This window comes from Cibotium barometz, chromosome 15 (assembly GCF_041138505.1).
Source record: "Cibotium barometz isolate CiBa-2024 chromosome 15, ASM4113850v1, whole genome shotgun sequence".
NCBI lineage: Eukaryota > Viridiplantae > Streptophyta > Polypodiopsida > Cyatheales > Cibotiaceae > Cibotium > Cibotium barometz.
The window spans coordinates 57,670,712-57,691,756 of NC_141060.1; the positions used below are offsets into that span (position 1 = coordinate 57,670,712).

The window sequence follows — 21,045 nt, forward strand, 5'->3', positions numbered from 1 at the left end:
GGCATTGGATGAGGCCAGTTTCAGCCTTGATATGGCCTTGTATATTATCATGTACATGCTGTTTTTTCTTTTCCTTTACTTAAGGGCACTTTGCCTTTAAGTGGGAGGTTGTTGGGGTAAAGGCATAATGCCCACCCTTATAGTGTGTACAAGCCCATAAGTTATAGTACATAGTACACTTAGTACTTTTAATGTACTAAGTGCACTATGTGTACTAGTGCAATATACATGTGTGATAGGGGAGTCACACACTCATGCCTCATGAGTTGACTTATCCCCACAACTCTCTCTCTCTCTCTCCCTTGCTTCTCTGTGTATGTCTCCCACATGAACTCATGACCTAACCCTAATTCTCCCACACAACAATGTCTACAGGAGAGAGTACTCATCAGCCGGAAGACGTCTCCCCCGAAGGAGACCTTGTTCTTCCGCCTACAGCAGACACCATAGCTCTTCTTAGAGCTCAGAACCAGCTACTCATGGAGCGTCTCCAACTCTTGGAGGCAGCAGCAGCACGTCCTTCTACACCTCCAGCAGCACCCGACTACATCTCCCTCTTCTTTCAGATGGAACAACAAAGGAGAGAGGACGAGGCCCGAAGGAGAAGAGAAAAAGAAGAAAGACGGGACTATGAGGAAGCCCAATACAGGATCGACGAAGACCGGCGTCAGGCTGACCTTGCCGCTCGGGAACACCAACGTGAGCTTGATCGAGAACGTATGCTACTCGAACACCAACGGGAAAAGGAGGCCATACACTTGAGGTATCAGCAGGTGTCACCAGCCAACATCCCGCAGCAGCATCAACCACCATCATTCGCAGTCAACCGAATTTCAGCAAGTATGATGGTAAGTGTGATCATTCTTCAGTTAATCAATTTATTCATCAGTTTAATGCTCATTTTCCATTAGCTAAGATCACAGACCCACAAGACAAAGTCCACTTAGCGGCTCCCCATCTCACTGGTGAGGCAGTCACTTGGTGGCAGCATTGGTCTAGTATTCATACTGACCAGGCCACAGGTGTCACAGCCTTTGACTGGGACATCTTTGTCCATGACCTGAAGACCAGATTTCTCCCGCCCCAGTACAAGACCGGTCTGAAAGACGAGTTCTATGGACTCAGACAGAACGGTTCCCCAGTGCTTCAGTTTTCCAGTAAGGTTATTACTTTAGCACAGCAGTTAGGGTTATCTGAGCAGGCCAAGATGGAGCAATTCATTCGTGGATTGGACTCCAACATTCGGTTCACAGTTCGTAACTTTGAACCAAGTACATATGACCGGGCTCTGACTCTCGCTCAGAATGAAGAAATGAGTTCAACGGGAGCAAGCCCAAGCAGTCATCTCAGTCCAGTACCAAACCCCAGCAGCAGCAATCAGCTGCACAGACAGGGAAAGGTAACGCATCTTCTAAAGATGCTAAGAAGGACAGCAGTAATAGCTCCAGTTCAGGGGGTAAGAAGGATAAAGAACCTAAGAAAACCCCTGATGAAAAGGCTAAAGCAGGCATTACTGGAGGTTATCTTCCTCCAGAGGAGCAAAGGAAGTACCAATCAGAAAATAGATGTTTTTTCTGTCATATTATAGGGCATGAAGAAGGATTGCCACAAATGGCAAGCGGCACAAGCTGCCAAAGCTCCTTCTGCCACAGTTGCCACAGCCTCCCCAGCTCCTCCAGCCCCGCCTACTACCTCAAATGCAGTTCAACTTTTACCTTCCATGCATCCTATGCCATCCGTGGTATTTGATGCTAAGCAGGAGGGTGAGAGCGATGCTGCTCAGAAGAGCCTTATCCGAGCTTATGGCTCTGCCCAGGGCCGACAGTTTGTAGTCCTTTTCAATATGGGCAGTTCTGAAGACGCCCTCTCTCCCCAGTTGGCAAATAAATTGAACTGCACTTTAGTCCCATATCATCTGGATGTGGACGGGTTTACACCTGGTCTTCGCACCCACATTTCCCAGAAGGCACAGCAGTTTGCCTTTGAAGTTCAGAAGGCCTCATTTCAACGAGATTTCATCGTCTCCCCTCTGTTAGGGTGTGACATGATCTTAGGAATTCAGTGGTTCCGTCAGTATGAGCCTATTCCCAATTGGGGGCAGGACACTTTTACTATTTGTAAAGGTTTTCCTGAGCCTGTCATGATTCGGAGGGATAGAAGCATTCTTGGCATCCCATTGATTTCGCATCTCCAGGCCTGACGAGCTATCCGCAAGGGAGTAGAAGGAGCACTCCTTTATGTTCGTGCTCAAACAGCCCCTCCCTCATTAGTAGCATCCCTTACATCTTCAGTCCCTCAATTAGCAGACCTCCTATCCAGACACCACGACATTATGCTTAGGGACGATCTCCCGCCCAGTCTCCCACCCTCTCGCCTTGAGGACCATCACATTGATTTGGTCCCTGGATCAGATCCTCCTTGGACGGTTGGTCCTTGATGCTCTTCAAGACCCACTTACATCCACCATTTATCCATATTGAATAGAGACTGTTGGTATCCTCGCTTCACCACTTGGCTTGACACACCCGGTCTTTAGATGAATTGCCTTGTCCCATTTGAGTATAGCTCAGATGCACCTCTTTTGGATCTATCTTGGCATGCGATCAACTGCATCATCCATCTAGACTTGCTAGTTTTCACATGAGCTGGACATGGAGTTTCATAGAGATCACTTCTTGAATAGTTGTGAAGATGGCTTCTTCATTGGGAAACTTGGCTATCTAATGCCGTGTGCCATGAGGATTGCCATTGGTTAGTTGAGGGTGTCCTTTGACTCCTCTCCCCGTGCTACGGCCACATCCTCTTCCATGGGCTTTGAGTGCAGCAAGCTGGTTCATTAGCGATTTCATCCAGCTCACATGCGCATCAAAGCTCTCATGTGACTACATCATCAGACCACAACTCTCTATTTGCACGTCTCATGTGATTGCATCATCAGACCACAGAACTCTATTTGCAGAGAGACTTTAGAGTTCTTACCTTGTGCTCCAAAGAGCTTATCCAGCATTTCATAAGCTTCTTTAGAAGTGGGGAGATCAACGACATGATGTATGAAGTTGTCGGACAGGCCTAGGTCTATGAGGCAAAAGGCTTTCTGATCGCGGAGCTTCCAAGCTCTTTGAGCTTCGCCTTCAGCTTCAGGCATCTTATCCTCCCTTTCGATTAAAGGCTGGAGGCCTCTCTTGTGAGACTAAACTTGAGCTAGTCTGCTAGGTGTGGAAATTTTTCCCATTAAATTTTTCAATGTAGATATTAGAGGCCATGATTTAATGGATTTGGGAAGGTCTTAACAAAGGAGAGTATCCAATGTCAGTGTCTAGTCTTGTACAAATAATTGGCAAAAAATTAGGGTTTCTTGAAAAGTAGGAATTGATGCTATAGGAGGTTGTAGCAACACTTTAATGCTTTTAATGCATCATCAATTTTTAAAAATGATGTAAAATTTGAGATTAATGCCCTGATTTGTCAGGTCTGCAGAAAAAATTGAAAAGCTCCAAATTTGATTTTTGTACCTCCTTTTATGATGATTTCTGCTGCTGATGTTTGATTTGATGTAGGACCTATTCAAGTCGAGTGCAGATCAAGCACATATGAGCGACGGCGGCTGGAACTTGTGGGTACACAGCCGGAGTCAGCAGAAACGATGTGGCACTGATGGTGTTTACGACAGGCGGGGATGGAGCCAACACAGTTCGAGGGGCTATGCCCTAAAGTACCGGTGGTGCTAGCAAGCAAGGCACCGTTGAGGTTGCTTGTGAGCAGGTGTTGTAGTTGGTGGCGATGGTGCCTGCAGCAGTGCGTAGACAATCAACACGTGGCGAAGGTGGCTTACGTGACAAGGGTGCCCGCAGAGCAGCAGCAGTAGTAAAAGACAATGGGCCCAAGGCTCGGGCGATACGCGTGGTGTGGGATTGCAGTGGTCGTTGCAGCAGCCCAACACTAGCTCAATATGCAGCAACACTTCTTGCCGGTAGGGCACGACTGTCGGGATTTGATTTGCAGGTGGTCCTTGCAGCAGCCTGACCCCAGCTCAAATATAGAGCAGCACTTCTCGCTGGTAGGGCACGACTGTCGGGATTTGATGTGTAGGTGACGTAGCACAAGCGATGGAGAGTGTTGTATGCTGAAGTGATGTGCAACAAGGTAACTTATGCAGAAGTAATGCGTAGCCAGGTGACGTATGTAGAATGGCGGGTACAAGCTGACGTCTGTTTATGATGCGCCGACAAAGAAAGAAAGAAAGAAAAAAAGTTATATTTACGTCTTACAAAAGGCCCAATGGGCCTATGAGACAAAAGATGATTACAAGTGTCCATGGAATATCATCATCATGGAAAACTGAAACTGAAATTGGAAACCTAGTAATTGAAGCTAAGTGCTAGGTAATGCACAGAACAAACAGTGGAGCATGCAATAAAGTATACAAGAATGATCGTAATGCAGTCTATCCCGAATCTATGGAGGGGAGGAGATCCATCATCGGGTAGGAGAGGGAGAAGTACGGGCTGCTGCGCTCAGGTTATGGGGGCTCATAGTTGAGGAGAGCCATAGCTAAGGCATTGAGCACAGAGAGAGAGAGAGAGAGAGAGAGAGAGAGAGAGAGAGAGAGAGAGAGTAAAATGCACAATATTAAACAGATGTGATAGCTGCTTGATTTCTTCAATGAAAGTACAAGACCTTTATAGGCCCAAAGGTTCTCCACTTGACATCATTGCTTATGTCACATCACCAAATAACAGATATTATTGTGACCCCTCTAAGAGGTGGTTCACACACACACACACTAGCCTTAAGAGGCTGTTCACACACAAACGTAGGTAAGACCTTGATTTCCAACATTTTTCTCTCTACACATTAGAGATTTTTTCTCCTTGAACATTTTGTGCCCGGACACACCTATACTTTTACATTGGTTTGTACTTATGGTACTTGTGGTTGTATACATCTTATCACTTCATTCTATATCCACACTTCGGAGCTCTCTATTGCTCCCCAGTTTGTGTTTGTTTTCTGTGTATTTATGCTGAACATGAGGGTTTCTCAGAACCCAATAGACTATGCATGATCAAAGAGATAGATACCAAGGAGCAGTTGTGATAGATACTTAGCTCAAAGGACAGAACCACCATGGATGGGACACCCGAGCTTGTCTGGAGACTTGCTAGCGCTTTCTACACATGGAGTTATCAGGGATCAAACATAGTCTCTTTCATATGCTCTTGGATTCATCTAGGTATATAATTCAGCCGTATTAGCAAACATGCAGATTTCACATTGTGAAGTTTTTGTCCGAGTTGCGGCCAGTTGATATTGTGCTTATTCTTTCTATCTTTAGCAATGCATTTGCTCTATCAAATACTTATTTGCTGTACTAATTCTTTCTATTTGCTACTTCCCTTAGTGCTAGGCTTCATTATGGCTGAGTTTGCCCTGCATCTCCGGAGGTTTGATAGAAACTCAGTACGAAGGGCTTTGTGTGAATATATGCTCTTATGTGTGTGTGTGTGTGTGTGTGTGTGTGTGTGTGTGTGGAGCATATCTTGATACAGAGTTCTACATCTACTATTGGGCACTGATGCGTTAGTGGGGATATTGTAGTATCTAGTCCATACTATGCATAATGGAGTTGATAGTTATATAGTCTCGTGGGTTGACTACCATTAGAATATAGCATGCTTTTTTTTAAAAGGTGAATTTGGGCATGTTCCTGGATTCATCTAGGTCTATAATTCAGCCGTATTAGCGGACATGTAGATTTCACATTGTGAAGTTTTCGTCCGAGTTGCGGCCAGTTGATATTGTGCTTATTCTTTCTATCTTTAGCGGTGCATTTGCCCTATCAACTACTTATTTGCTGTACTAATTATTTCTATTTGCTACTTCCCTTAGTGCTAGGCTTCATTATGGCTGAGCCTGCCCTGCATCTCCGGAGGCTTCACAAAAACTCAGTACGAAGGGCTTTGTGTGAATATATGCTCTTATGTGTGTGTGTGTGTGTGTGTGTGTGGAGTGCATGTGCGAGAGCATATCTTGATACAGAGTTCTACACCCACTATTGGGCACTAATGACGTTAGTGGGGATGTTGTAGTATCTAGTCCATACTATGCATAATGGAGTTGATAGTTATATAGTCTTGTGGGTTGACTACCATGAGTATATAGCATGCATGTTCCTAAAAGGTGAATTTGAGTTATATAGTCTTGTGGGTTGACTACCATGAGTATATAGCATGCACGTTTCTAAAAGGTGAATTTAGGCATGTTCCTGGATTTATCTAGGTATATAGTCTCTTTCATAGTTGCATTCCGTACTCGTACTCATCTGTTCAAGTACTTTCAATACGTAGCGTACCAGTACCATGCTTTCCATACCCGCGCTTTGAAAAAAAGTTTAAAGTGACTAGTCACTAATAACTACTTCAGGAGCTCGAGCATTGCAAACAACATAATGCTGAGGAGAGCGACATAGTACGCGATGAGGAGGAGACAACTTCATAGAGAGCTGGAGAGCATTGATAGATGAGTCACTCGAGCTTAGTCTCGGGCTCTCATGACCACTTTCCTCACTTTTTCAGCTCAACAAAGTTGTCCTTCCACCTCTTAAGGCACCAAGGTGTATACTTGTGGTGTACATTCGAGAGGAAGAGCCGCCAGAGCGATCGGTAGAGGCAATCCAGAGCACTAGATGCACACTCTTTCAGAGGAGAGACTTGGATCCTCTACCATTGATAAGGAGATATTTGGTGACTCACTCATCATCATTCAAGCCTGAAGATGAGAATGATGAGTAGTCTCCATTTGTGAGGAGATTCCCATCAAAATCATATAGCGGCTCCCGCGCCACCGCATTATCTACTCATGAGACTTGATTTATTAGCAAGTGGCCTTGTGGTGATTGGTTGCTCTTACTAGTTAGTAGTTAGCATATCAATATTTATTTCAGTAGTAGTGACCATTGACTAATCACATATTCCGCTTGTAGCTACTAGTGGCGGCTAGCCTTGTACTTTCATGATTTATGATCAAACATGTATGATGTCATATTATTTTGTGCCAGCCATATGGCTATTGGTATTTGTACAAGGATTTCAGATTCAGCAAGACTTCATGTTGTATGCTCGTAGCTCATTTGACATTTATAGAGCATAGATGTTTGAATTTCAATTGTTTTTGGCACAGTTTTGTATACCGGTGTTGCTAATTTATGAATGGTTTATAATATATATATTTCAATTATATATACATTATTTTAAAAAAGTGAACGTACTTAAAGTACTTATCTCGATGCGTACTTTACATACTCGTACGCATACCCCACTGTACCGCACCGCACCTAAAGTATGCAACCACTATGGTCTCTTTAGCTCTCGAGCCGCACGACCTCATCCTCAAGATCCAAGCCATTCTCTTGTTAACTTGAGATTCATAATAACACCAAAGTGTAGCACCACCCCATGTATGTTGTAGTAGAGGAAAAAGAGGATGGACACATGATGAGCCCCATTGGCTTCATTTCCCCCACTATTCATCATACATGTAGGACATGCGTAGTACGTGGGCCTTTTTCTTTTGGCTTTTTATTGTTTCCATGTTTATGGTCTTTAGTTTACACATGGACCATATATAACACCTTTTGGTCTCATAAACCCATTGGGTCTTTAGTAGACATTAATAAAACCACTCTCTCTCTCTCTTTCTCTCTGCTTGCCATTCCTAGAAGGCTTCTAGAAGATGTGTAGAATGGGGGAAGGGGTCGTATTTATAGAACAATCAAGCTAACTACTTGCATCCATTCACACATAGCCCCTTTTGTCCCTTCTATAGATTACAGCTCACCACACGGGTTGATTCTCTTATAAAGTCCTAGCCCTAATCCTAATCATGTGTCTACCTTGTACATGTCCTCATGAAGCCATGGTGCATACATTTGGTCAGGGTTGCTCTAACAAAAGCACAATTCTTGAATCACTTTGAAACCCAAACTGAAAATAAACACAAAAGGAGACTTAATTTTCTCACCCTAACCTAATTTATGTATTAAGCTCAGTAAAGTTGAAATATTTACAAAGAATCTTGCTAGATCTATTGAAAACTAAATTGCATACTTAGTTGACTAATAGCAAGAAAACCCTCTTAATGGTCCTTGTATCTCTTATTATAGGAAGCCTTGGATTGATTTGCATTTATGGTTGTTTAGGTTGAATTAGCTTCCTTTCATGACTATGATGGCTTGCTACTTCAGAAGATGTTTAGAATGAGGAGAGGGGTCCTATTTATAGGAAAAGTAGGCTGGTGTGATATGCAGCGGAAGTCTTTGTATTGGTTGATCCTGTCACACAAATGCTCACACCGTCTTCTGTATCCTGAGTTTCGTGAGTTTAGCAATCCACTTTAATTACTTCAAACTTTAAAGAGATGAGAGAGAGAGAGATATGAGAACTGAAACGCATGAGAAACAGGGGACTACAGGGCTGCTGCTGTACGGCTGGAACAGAAACGCAGGCTGCTGCTGTACGGCTGTGCAAAAACGCAGGTACATGCAGGCTGAATCTGGCGTTAAACTGAGCTGAATTGTGGACTGATTCTGGGCCTGAACTGAGTGCTGAATTCAGGGCTGAATGATGCTGAAGGCAGGCGCCTAGGGTTGGCTGAAGCTATGGATCTCAAGGGGCTGGAGAAGAAAGCTTATGGGCACTAGGGCTGGATTAGTCTTGGGCTGAAAGCAAGGAGGAGGAGAGCTCTTAGCACAATGAAGACTGAATGAGGAAAAGAGGCTCAAGGCAAGCCTATTTATACTAACTGGAGGTTGGTGATTTAATAAATGTGCCCAATAATGCAAATAATGCTAAATAAATACTAATAAATATGGAAAAAATACCAGATAAATCCTAGTAAATTCCCTAAGGCTTTGGGGATGTTCTAAATGATGCACAGGCATATGTATGCATATTATGCAAGATGCAGAGTGCTTTCTGATGCAAACCCTAAGGCTTCTACTGACTCTACATGCATGAATGATTCTCTCCAAGTGGGTTAAGGGACTTGACTGACTGACTGACCCGCTAAGGCTGAGGAATGACCTGCGTAGCTCGTGCCTGACTTATCCTGGACTGAGGATGTACAATGGGGTCACGGCGTACGACAATTATCATCCTATTGGGTTCTAAAACTGTACAACTGCTGCACTTCTGATGATGAGCCATCTTGTGACCATGCACTGAGTGCAGAGTGCATGTGACATTCCCTCCTGATTAGCTTGGCGGCAGGTTTATGGCTTCCAAGTAGTCCGCCAATAACTGGGGGTACTTCGTGGGTGCCTCGATCTCGGAACTTCATATAGAACTGACGAATCCGTTGACCGGAACCATGCTTCCATCGATGAAGAAGGATCTGCTCAGGCTCAATAACTTCTGCCTCGTCTACCACGTCTGGCTGCTGTTCATCTGAAACATCAAACACTTCTGGACCAACATATGGTTTTAGCCAAGAAACATGGAAAACATCATGCATTGTCCAACTGGCAGGCAACTTTAACTTCATGGAGACATCACTTAACTTTTTAACTATGGGAAAAGGGCCAAAACTACGGAATGAAAGCTTGGGACAACGTTTGCCCACTTGTTTCAATCTCTGCTTCATGATACGCAAATAGACCCAATCCCCTTCCTTGAAGTGGACATCTCGTCTAGATTTATTTGCCTGTTTGCTATATGCTTCCTGAGCTTTGGTCAAGCGGTCCTTGACTGACTCAATGATCTCGAAAAATGCTTCCGTGGTTTTATTAGCCTCTAAAGATGGAGACACCATTCTCGTCAAAAGAGAAGAAAAACGGCGACCAAAGGCTGCTTCATATGGAGTCCGTCCGACACTGGATGAATGCGTGTCGTTCAAGATAGCTTGGACCAATGGAAGATAGTGCTCCCATTTGGACTGCTGGTCATGACAGTATGACTTGAGGACATCAAAGGCCAACTGGTTATAAATTTCTGTCTGGCCATCTGTCTGGGGATGGAATGCACTAGACAACTGCAACTTAGTTCCAAAGTTTTCAAATAATGCCCTCCAGAAATGCGAGGTAAACTTAGAATCTCTATCTGATGTTATGGTGCTAGGCAAACCACAAATTGGATACCAATGCTTGAGAAACAGACGGGCTACGTCCTCGGCTGTGGCCGTATGCTTGCATGGGATGAGCATGCAGAACTTACTAAAGCGATCCACAATGGTAAAACACTGAGTGTTACGGGATCCAGTGGATGCTGGTAGAGGCCCTACAAAGTCCATAGATATGTCGATGAAAGGTCCGTCGGGGATAGGCAAAGGTTGAAGTAAACCTGCCTTATTTGTATGGGGAACCTTGACTTTTTGACAAATCTTACAGGCTTGTACATGTGCATAGACATCACGCCTCATCTTTGGCCAATAAAAGGACCGTTCTAATTTCTCGAGGGTACTGTTGATACCCCTATGTCCTCCAACTAAGGAGTCATGGGCATCGTGGAGAAGAGCGGAACGCTTTCCCGAGTAACACAGAGACGGTTCTTGTAGAACAACCAACCGTTCTGTACTGAATAGTGGCCAAGCTCAGAAGTGAGGGCCAAACTATACTGAGTACCAAACTCAGGGGAGTCGACATATCGGTCTTTCATACTATCCAAGTCCTTCCCCGTGATTTCGAGAATGGTAGCTTCTTGGACTACCTGGATGCTGGACTTTCGACTGAGAGCATCTGCTACTGGGTTATGCTTACCAGGGATGTATTCAATCATACCTCCAAACTGTTGGAAGATTTGACTCCACCTGGCCTGTCGATCACTCCACTGGGCACTTGGCATAGTCTGAAGCCACTTAAGTGCTTGGTGGTCTGTTTTCACTGTGAAAGCCTGTCCATAAAGAAAAGGCTTCCAATGTTTGAGCGCTGTGATTACACCCAAAAGCTCTTTGTCATATACCGAATAATTCTTTTCGGCGACATCCAACTTTCTGCTGTAATAAGCCACGGGTCTATTGTCCTGCTGGAGGACTGCACCTATGGCTACATTGCTGGCATCGGTGATGACCTCGAAAGGTTCGTCCCATGATGCTAACTTTAATACAGGTGCTTCTGAGGCAACTTTCTGGAGTGCACGGAATGCATCAAGTGCCTTACCTGTAACTGAGACTTTCTGCTTGCGAGTCTTCACCCCCTTGAGCAAGTCGGTAAGAGGTGCTGCAAGGTTGGAAAACTGATGGACATGGGTACTATAGGCCTGACAAAGACCTACGAATGAACGGATTTCTTGGGCGGTCTTAGGAATATCCCAATCTAAGATCTCCTGAACCTTTGATGGGTCCAGTCTAATCCCATCGGAACCGATGATGTAGCCCAAATACTGAACTTCCTTAACACCAAAGATAGACTTTTTGGCGTTTATGTAGAGCTGATTATCTCGCAGAAGTTGCAAGACTTTCTCCACATCTTTCTCATGCTGCTCCGCAGTGGCTGAGAAGACTAGTATGTCATCAAGGAATATGAAAACACACTTCCCAATGTGGACTGCGAAAATCCTAGACATCATCTTATTGAACGTTGCGGGTGCATTTGTAAGCCCAAAAGGCATGACTACGAACTCGTAGTGACCACGCTTTGTCCTGAAAGCTGTTTTTGGAATGTCAGCTTCAAAAATGCGGACCTGATGGTAACCACTCTTGAGGTCGATCTTAGTGAAAAATTTAGCACCGTCTAAACGCTCCAAAATGTACTCTATCCTGGGCATAGGAAACTTATTCTTGATAGTGAGTTTGTTTAATGCCCTGTAGTCTACACAAAGGCGTGCAGACTTGTCCTTCTTTTGGACAAATAGGATAGGTGCAGCAAATGGGGAGGAAGAAGGCCGAATGAATCCGGCTCGGAGAAGCTCCGATAACTGCTTTTCCAACTCGCCCTCTAAAGTCTTGGAAAGACGATAGGGACACCACAAGCACAATCTCAGTGGCTTACTCCTAATCATGCGGGAAAACATCATCGCTTGCAGTCCGACTTCTGTATCTTGCAGTCCGACTTCTGTATCCTCTTCCAATACGCCTCTGCCAAGTTTGTCCCCAAAACGAGTCACTGTACATCACAGTAGGTGTCACTGATGTGTCGAACGCCCAGCACTTAGTGTTCAGCTCCTCAAAAGTGGGCCTGGAAGCACCGTCACTTTAACCGGGCCAGCGCGGCATAACCCCTCGCCAGGCAGACCTTGGCAGCAGAAGCCCACATGGAGAAAATCCATGAAGGGTTGTCTCAATGCAACCTAATGTGAAGTATTAGAGAGAGAGAGAGAGAGAGAGAGAGAGAGAGAAGGGGGGATCAAATATCCAAAACTTCCAATTCAGTAGATTTGAAGAGAAGTTTGTTGGTTTTTCAATAGATATAGAAAGATTCATTCTAAATATTTCAGCTTTGTACTATGCAGTAGGTTAGATTGAGAAAATCTAAGTCTTCTCCTGTCATTCTCTTTCCTCTCTTCCTGTTTTCTGTATATTTTCAGTTCTCTGCTTCAAAGTAGTTGGAAGAATCATGCTTCTGTTAGTGCTATTTTGCCACTCTAGGTGACTTGCATATAGATCATATAGATCATGAGAGAGTCAAGGGAAATCTTAGCACACTTGCATGAAAACATTTTATTTCGAGGCCCAAGCATTACAAGAAATTAATATGCACAATAGACAATTCCTCTCAAGCATTAGACATGCATAGCAAGCTCCTTGAAAGCGACTCGTCATAAAACCACCCTCACCTTATCAAAGTATAACCCTTGGGGAGAACACAACGATTGCAATGCAATGCGACCGATTTGCTGCTCAGACCTACAAGAAGAAGCACCATTTACCAGAAAATAAGTGATATTTACAAGAAGCAGGCCAACAATGAAGACCATTCAAAACACAGATTGTAAAGTAATGGTCCATATCATAAAGCATGCAGCAAGCTTATTTTTCCATGTTTCATCAGGGTTTGAATGAAGACGCACAGCAGACTAATTGCAAGCACTGATTTGTGACGGACTTCCAGTCTGGGAAATTCTCAACAAGAGAATACCCAGGAGAGTTCTTGGGAACAAGTTTCTCAACAGATGCTCGCACAGGACTTGCTTGAGCAGGTGAAAGTTCTTAGCGCACACGGAGTCCAAACTTAGTGCATATCTCAGCACTGGGTCAGAGACGAGTTAAGTTTGTTAGTTTCTAAGAGTTGTATGAAACTCATGAAACATACAAACATTACGAGTTCCACGGTTGCAATTCCCAAGGGGGAGCTTCCATAAGACTGCATATACATATGGAGTAGGAGTCAAAGTGTACAGGTGGAGGGAGGTCACTTAATAGCAGAAAAGAGTATACAGTTTAGCCACACAAAGGCATGGTGTTTACAGACTTCAAAGGAGCATTTGTTACAAAGTTGTGAAAGGGTAGTACGAGAACATTTTTTTACAGAACATAGGGATTAGAACTGAGTTTTGAAAACAAACTTGCTTTCTTCCTTCTGCCTTAGTTGTGTGCCTCCTAGGAGGCTGCGCATTTGACAATTGTTGTAGACGGTAGACCACTACCCTAGTCCAAGTGTTTATCTAAGAAGAAGAGACGTGGTTGGAATACAATACACAAGTAACCTAAATCCTACTCCGCCCGTACAAACCACACCAATCAGCCCTAGCGTCCCATACTCGAGTATTCTCTCTCTCTCTCTCTCTCTCTCTCTCTCTCTCTCTCTCTCCATACATGCACAGCATGGCTCTCCATCAACCACCTTAGAGCTGCACCTGTGCAACTGAGAACAACAAATTTGTTGGAATTCGGAGTCTCATATCCATCTCGTGTACCCCTGTTTGTGTACCCACTTGTGTTTGTGTGTGAACAGCCCCTAAAAGGGTTATTGGTTATTGTTCTTGTACGTGTGTCAACACTCACTTATGTGTGTAGGTGTGTGTGTGTGTGTGTGAACCCGCTCTTAGAGTGGTTAGAATAAATATGTATATATTTTACATGTTTGACATAATCAATGATGTCATTCAGATGAGCCTCTAAGGCTATAAAAGCATTGTACTTGGTGAAGCTTACACAATCAATCAATCAAATCATTGAGTCGTGCAATCTCTTGCTCTCTCTCTCTTGGTTGTGAACACATCTCTTCTCTCTCTCCCCCTCTTACTCTCTTTCTCTCTCTTCACCTGTGCAGCCATTGCCATGGCATGAAGGTTCAACATTTCCCTCCATCTCTATCGCTGAGCAGCTCCACCAATAGCAGCAGCTAACACATACCCTAACCTTGATCCTACCAACATGGTATCAAAGCAAAGGGGGGTTCGGTAACCTACACGCTGCCAATCTGCACGACCCACGCTTGTGCCATCAACAAGCCGTTGTCCAGCTCCTACAGCTCTACCTACGCTACCCCTGCCTCACGCCTCGCACTCCCGTGCCGTGAGGTCGGCCATGCTAGAGTAAAGGCTTTTTAAAAGCCTTAAGTCAAGGCTTACCAAAAGCCTTAATAAAAGGCTTTCGAAAGCCTCCCGAGCGCCAAAGTTCCCGTGTAACATAGGGGTACGTGAAAGTGACAAAATTGTAGTACTTGTAGCAAACCCACTTAATCAACAATCACAAATAATGAACAAAAGTAGGATTCAAAGAAAAGAGAAACGAGACCTCGTTGAGAGAGGAACAAGCCCCTCCCCCTTTGCAGGAATTTATTGAATCAAACCACGGGCACAAAGTGCCTGAATCTTTACAATAGATGAGAAATGCTCCAATTTATAGGTTTGAGGCTTCAATGCTCTAGAATGGAAAGAGTGAGCTCCAAATGACAAGTGGCTACTTTAATTGACAAGTGTTAAGCTAAATTGACAACTGTAAGATGAAATGACAAGTGTATGGGCATTTGTCTCATTCTAGATGCCACATGTCTTAATTTAAGAGGTGATTCTTCCATAACCTTCTATGCTAAAAGTATCCCAACTCATAAGGAATTTGACAAAGGTGCTTTAGTAACTCTTGATCCTTGCGAAAATCCAGAGGTTTTGATGCAAACAAAATTTCCATCAGAGTCTACCAAACACAGTCACTCTCCTAGATTCTAGGAGTTGCATGCTTTAGGTCCAAGAAGGCTTCATTGTAAAGATTCACCTATTCGTGGTTTATTCAAATGATTTGAGCATCTAGTTTCGCCTTCAAAACGACTCATCACTCATCTCGGCGTTTTGGTTAATTTGACCACCCAAGTGCTAAAGCAGTCATCTCGACATCTAGCCTATGACCACAAGACTGAAAACTTGGGCGTTCTGTCCAATGGCCACCCGTAAATAGAAATGAGCATTCTAGCTTAATTAGCTACTCAAAAGATATACTCACAATTCATGCTCCATGAGCTATCTATCTGATAATTACCAACTCACATATGGAACAATTTTGAGCAAGACAATGATCAATTTGAAGAACAAAGTAGGAGACTAGTTACATCCCTCCCCCTTAGAATATATCTTCTCGCCTCAAGACAAAGAATGTTGCATGCGCGGAAGCCTTGTTGTACTGATCCACAGCCATAAGCCTAAATAAAAACATTGATGCTAGTTAACATGATTAAGATAGAGGAGAGATAAGAAGAGAGAGATTGGGTGTCAGGGTTTTCTTGTATTTACTATGGTACAAAAAGGTTGCATGAATGCGTGTACATGGGTTAGGCCTATGGTCAGCCCCACAAGGGTGAGCCAAGCCCCTTTACATGCTAACCGATGAATGAGAACGATGAACTGAATGAAGTGATTGACTAACTGAATTATGACTGAATTATGACTGAATTGCTTATATATAATGCTGAGGACCAGGTCGGCCAGCACTAGTAGCCGCCGGCCTGCTTGTTGGACAAATAATATTGATTTTATTCATTGAAATGCAGCACCTTGTTTTGTGTGCTGTCCGACACCTGCTGGCCATTAAGGCTTTGTTGCTGACAGGCTGTCTAGGTCCCCCATGGGCTGCCGACAGCAGGTTGAATGCCCCTACTGGCTGCCGACAGGGTTCCCAACTCTCTTCATGACGTGATGGTGTTAATGATGATGATGTTGCTGATGATGATGACTGATGTTGCTACTGACGATGATGGTACTCGTGCCTATGCTAATGGCCTAACTGTTGGATTAGTCAGGGATTAAGATGTTCATGCTGAAGATCAAGCCTCAAAGATCTGCAACCTGTACATAATGACATAGGTGCTAAATCATGTATCTCAAAGGCCTCTTCCAAATCCGAAAGCAGAAGAAAGAATGCAACTAGCACTAGTGACAAAATAACCACCACTTACTGAAGAAATGCATGAAGGATAGGCCATACTAATGGAAACAAAAGACATCATGAAGGAGATCAAGAAATCGAGAAAGAAGAAGACTGAGAAAAAGATGAGAGGCATTATACCAGATGTTATAGAAGAAACACAAAGGATTGAGGCCGAGCTAGTGTGGACGGGAAGGCAGGTCCTCCACACTCCACCAAAAGCTACCGCCATCACCTCCGATATCTCCGACTGCTCCGACCGTATGTGCCCTCTGACATGCATGTGACATTCCCTTCTGCTAAACTTGATGACGGGGTGGACAGTATGTCATCCTTCCTCCCTGGACTTCTACTAACCTTGAACTGCTACTGATTTAACTTTACTGACTGATATTTTTGTCTAAACACCTTCACTCTTGATCTCCGCTTCCAAGTCGTGCTGAAGAACTGATCATCTGTTCACTGTTGTCCCCATGCCTACTTTCCCTTAACCTTGACACAACAGTGGGTCATCTACCGGAATTGATCATGCATCTCCGCTTCCAAGTCGTGCTGAAGAACTGATCATCTGTTCACTGTTGTCCCCATGCCTACTTTCCCTTAACCTTGACACAACAGTGGGTCACCTGCCGGAATTGATCATGCATGTTCTGAAAGCTTAATGAGGTACTAGGTATGCATACCTACCCTCACGTAATGCTTCCTCTAGCTTCGCCTCTTGGCAAGCCACTCCATCTGCTACCCTGTTGCAATCCTTTCTGCTGGAACTGTGCACCTTCCTTTGGGACAATGCTTAGTGGGTTGAGCCTGAATGCTCTAATACCAATGTTGCATGCGCCAAAGCCTTGCTGTACTTATCCACAGCCCTAAGCTTGATTAACAACATTGATGCTAATTAACATGATTAAGACAGAGGAGAGCGAAGAAGAGAGAGATTGGGTGTCGGGGTTTTCTTTTTCTTTTTCCCCGAAAAAAGATCCTTCAATTAGCTAAAGCAAAACAGCCACAAAGGGCTAAGTACAACCACGAAGGGCTAAATACAAACTCACCTCATATAAGGGCGGGAAACAAGTGATCATAAGGGGAAGAGATGCTTCTCCTCTGCCAAGCCACTTTGTGAGGAGAAGGCTATCTGTAACTCGCGGCGGCGCCGGAGGGACTAGGGCCTTTGACACACTTTTTGATACCATCAATGCATATTAAAACACTTAAACATGGCCACAGCCTTAACACATATCCATCATCACTTTGCATAAAACATAAAAGCTGGACAAAGCATCCACAAATGCTGAAAATGGAGCTTGCACATGTGACACCACACAGAGGCCGGAATGGGCCGACCCCCCCCTTGGAGTATTTTATTACCCAAGGAGAATAATATCATGTACAAGCTTTGAGGGCCTTACTCTCCCCATGGGAGATGCCGGATTATCCATATACAAATGCCATAACACAACCAAACACGAGGCTACCAAGCCGGAACATAGGCTGTAGAAATGCGGAGGCAACAATATAATCCATATACCTCCGTGTGGGTACTGATTCTTTCCCAAAAACCACGGGTCTTCATGCAATAGAGTTGGTACAACAGGTTCAGCTCTCCATTCAGATGGTACAATAGGTGCAGTGGCTGGTACAGCCGGTACAAGGGCTGGTACAGCCAGAACAATTGCTGGTATAGCAGGTTCAATGGCAGGTACAGCCAGTACAGTGGCTTCTGTATTTCTTCACGATGGAAGCCTCCAAAACAGTCCCCAACAGCCGGTATTCTTCATGGGCAGCCTTCAAGAGAGAGAGAAAGAGAGTAGCCATCATTAGGGCAACCTCTAACGGTGGTAAAGGCTAGTGTGCAGCAAGAGAGCCTCCATTAATGGAGAGAGAAGGCTCCAATTTATAGAGATGGGGCTCCCATGAGTGAAAATGGAAAGAGAAGGCTATGTATGATGACAAGTGGAGAGCCACACAATAGCTGGAGTGACAAGTGTGAGGCCACTTGTCTCACTTTGATCTACTTTCTGACAAGTGTGAGGCCACTTGTCTCACTTTGATCCACTTTCTTGCCACATGTCCCAATCTAAGAGATGGGTTCTCCCATAATCTTTACCTCTAAAAATATCCCAACAGTAGACATTCTGTCATAGGCACTTTGCCAACTCTTGGTATCTGCTCAATTCCAGATGTAATGATGTGAACACAATTTCCATTGGAGTTGGGCCAAAAATAGCAACTCTCCTAAATTTTAGGAGTGTGGTCCTTTGTATTCTAGGATAATCCCCTATTCCCAAAGCTTGTACTTTCCAAATATTTAGACATCCTAGAGTCCACCAGACCCCTTTCATACACGGAAATTTCCAGGCTGGTGACACTATCTCATTCAGGGCGAAAAGGGGGGGGGGGCACGGAGGGAACAACCACACAGGTGGTCTGTAATGCCAAATGGGGTCACCGCCTCTATCTGTTAGGAAAGGGCCAGGCCTCCAAAGTCTCAAGAAGGCTTCTCGCTGCTTCTACATGCGGTCAGAACCTCCCTGTAACTTCCCCCACTAACCGCGGAGGGTGTGAATGATATCAAGCCATATGCTCCTGATGGTCTCAACCAGCGCAGTGTGTGTACTCTCGATGGCCTCGCTGCATCTAGCACGCCAAATGTGCCACGCTGCGATGCTACTGCAAATCTCTCATCTCTGGCATGAGCCTGGCCGCTAGTCACCTGTAGAAGGGTTGTGACTGGTACTGCTGCAATACAATGGTGAGAGACCTGAAGGGCTAGTCCTCCCCCATCCTCCTCATAAGCCCTGATCGCTCCAGCCTCCATGGCCCAAGCGACAGTGCCCCAAGTGATGATCCGGGTGGATGCCCTGTCCATAGCAAAGATGCGGAGAATCCACTGCCAAATCTACTGAGCCTTCGAGCAATCCCAAAGGCAATGCCACTGAGACTCCTGATGGTGGCCGCACCGCGGACAAGCCGCTGACCGATCTCCAACTGCCAGCCAAGTACCAACCGCCAAAAACCTATGTGCTATCAGCCAAAGAAAGCGTGTGATCTTTCTATGCCGAAAGCTGTCCCAAAGCCTCTTCCAGAAACAGCAACAATGCGCTTGTGGTCTTGTGCACCCTACCCAAGCTCCCCCCGTCCCCTGTGGCTTCCTGAGCCCTCCCCTTCGCGAGCTCCACCTCCCCCTTCTTCGCATCTTTACACCCTCCTCCCCCGCATTGTTGCTCTCTGTGTGCCCCTCTGCCTCTGTCCACCCTCCTTCCACTGCTACGCAAAACCCCCTCTGCCCACCCCCTCCTTCACCCCCCCTCGCCAACCCCGCCAGTCCCTCTCCCTCCCTTTGCACCCCCTGAAACCGGCCTTCAGAAATCTGACGGGCGCTGGAACAAACATTCGCACACAAAACACTTCATCACTCATGGGAACCTGGAAAAGTAAAACAAACAGGGGAGCTAGAATGCTCCTGCAAATAGTACAAGGACACCGATTGGCCCCAAAACGCAGTGGCGCCCCTTGCAGTATTTCTTTACTTGAACAAAATTTGAGTACAAAGTACAACTTGTCGAATCCTTTACCAATAGGATCCCTTTTAGCTTTTCACCCAAGACTTTCCAAATAAGAACTCTCGTTATCAGCAAAGCATTCCATAAAGAAGGCACACCTGTACGACACCTCCCTGCTTGAAAAGGTCTTCTCCATCTCAACCATGGATCTCACGAACCTTTGCCCAGACAGCAGTAGGGCTATACCAAACCATATGTCCTTCCCTATAGTCACAGCTTGCATGTAACCTCGAGAAAACTATAACCTATTCACAAGAATCCAGAGACATGGTTTCCTCAGGAAACCAAAGACCTGTATATCTGATAAACCATAGACATGTATCCATAAACCATAGGCCTATATCCTCGATACCAAAGTCCTGTTTCTTTACGAAAGACTAATGTCCTGTTTCCATGACACATAAATCCTCATATGCACCATCGATCATGATGCCAAAAATCCAGAGAGAGAAAGATAGAGGACGTGTCAAGCAATCCCTGAATACACATGAGTCCAAGATGAAGAGCAACACACATCTCTTTCAAGAACATCATCCTGTGCATATATAGCCTGATCCTCTGTATCCTAATCTTGTAAACAAAACTTGCTTGCGAAGAGATAGAGAGAGAAAGACCCCTTGGCTGTTAGCCCCTCGGTGCCTCCTTCAACTCACCTTCTTCCAAGAGAGATAGAGAGAGAGAGACCCACGCTGATTGCTTCCACACATGCAGCCACCTGGCGTAGAGAGTCTCTCATCAGACCCTCGTCTGACTGCCATATTGTCTACAGAGAAACTCTTGCCTGACGCCTGCCTAGCTGCTGCCCATCTAGTTGCCTGCTTGGCTGCCCTATACTACCCATTGCTGCCCGGCTGTAATCCATACATAGCAGCGCTAACACCTGGTGGCAGCAGCAGCACCCGGCGGCGGTGGCGGCAGTGGCGGCGGAAGTACCTGGCGGCGGCAGCAGCGGCGGAAGTCTACGGCAACGACAGCAGTACCCGGCGGCGACGGCAGCGGCAGAGGGCAAGCCCTGACTTGTAGAGCATTCAACTGGAAATCGTGGGCTATTAGGAGCTGTGGACAGGAAAAACAGCAAGTTTACTCATATGCATGAGCTACACGTGGAATACATGCGAAGTACAAGGGTCCCAAGGCTGGCTGGCTGCTATTTCTCTCTCTACAAGGCAAGTCGACTTCATCTACAGGCGCTGCAGGC

At 45.1% G+C, this 21,045-nt stretch overlaps 1 protein-coding gene across 1 annotated transcript in view; it reads right to left on the reverse strand.

Annotated features, from left to right (window-relative positions):
* Positions 1–21,045, reverse strand: part of ELO1 (Paxneb protein-like protein) — a 37,720-nt gene that overhangs the window by 12,148 nt on the left and 4,527 nt on the right. The window contains exon 5 of the mRNA XM_086809869.1: positions 12,765–12,834. Coding sequence (XP_086665995.1) covers positions 12,765–12,834 — 70 coding nt within the window. The remainder of the gene's footprint in view (positions 1–12,764; positions 12,835–21,045) is intronic.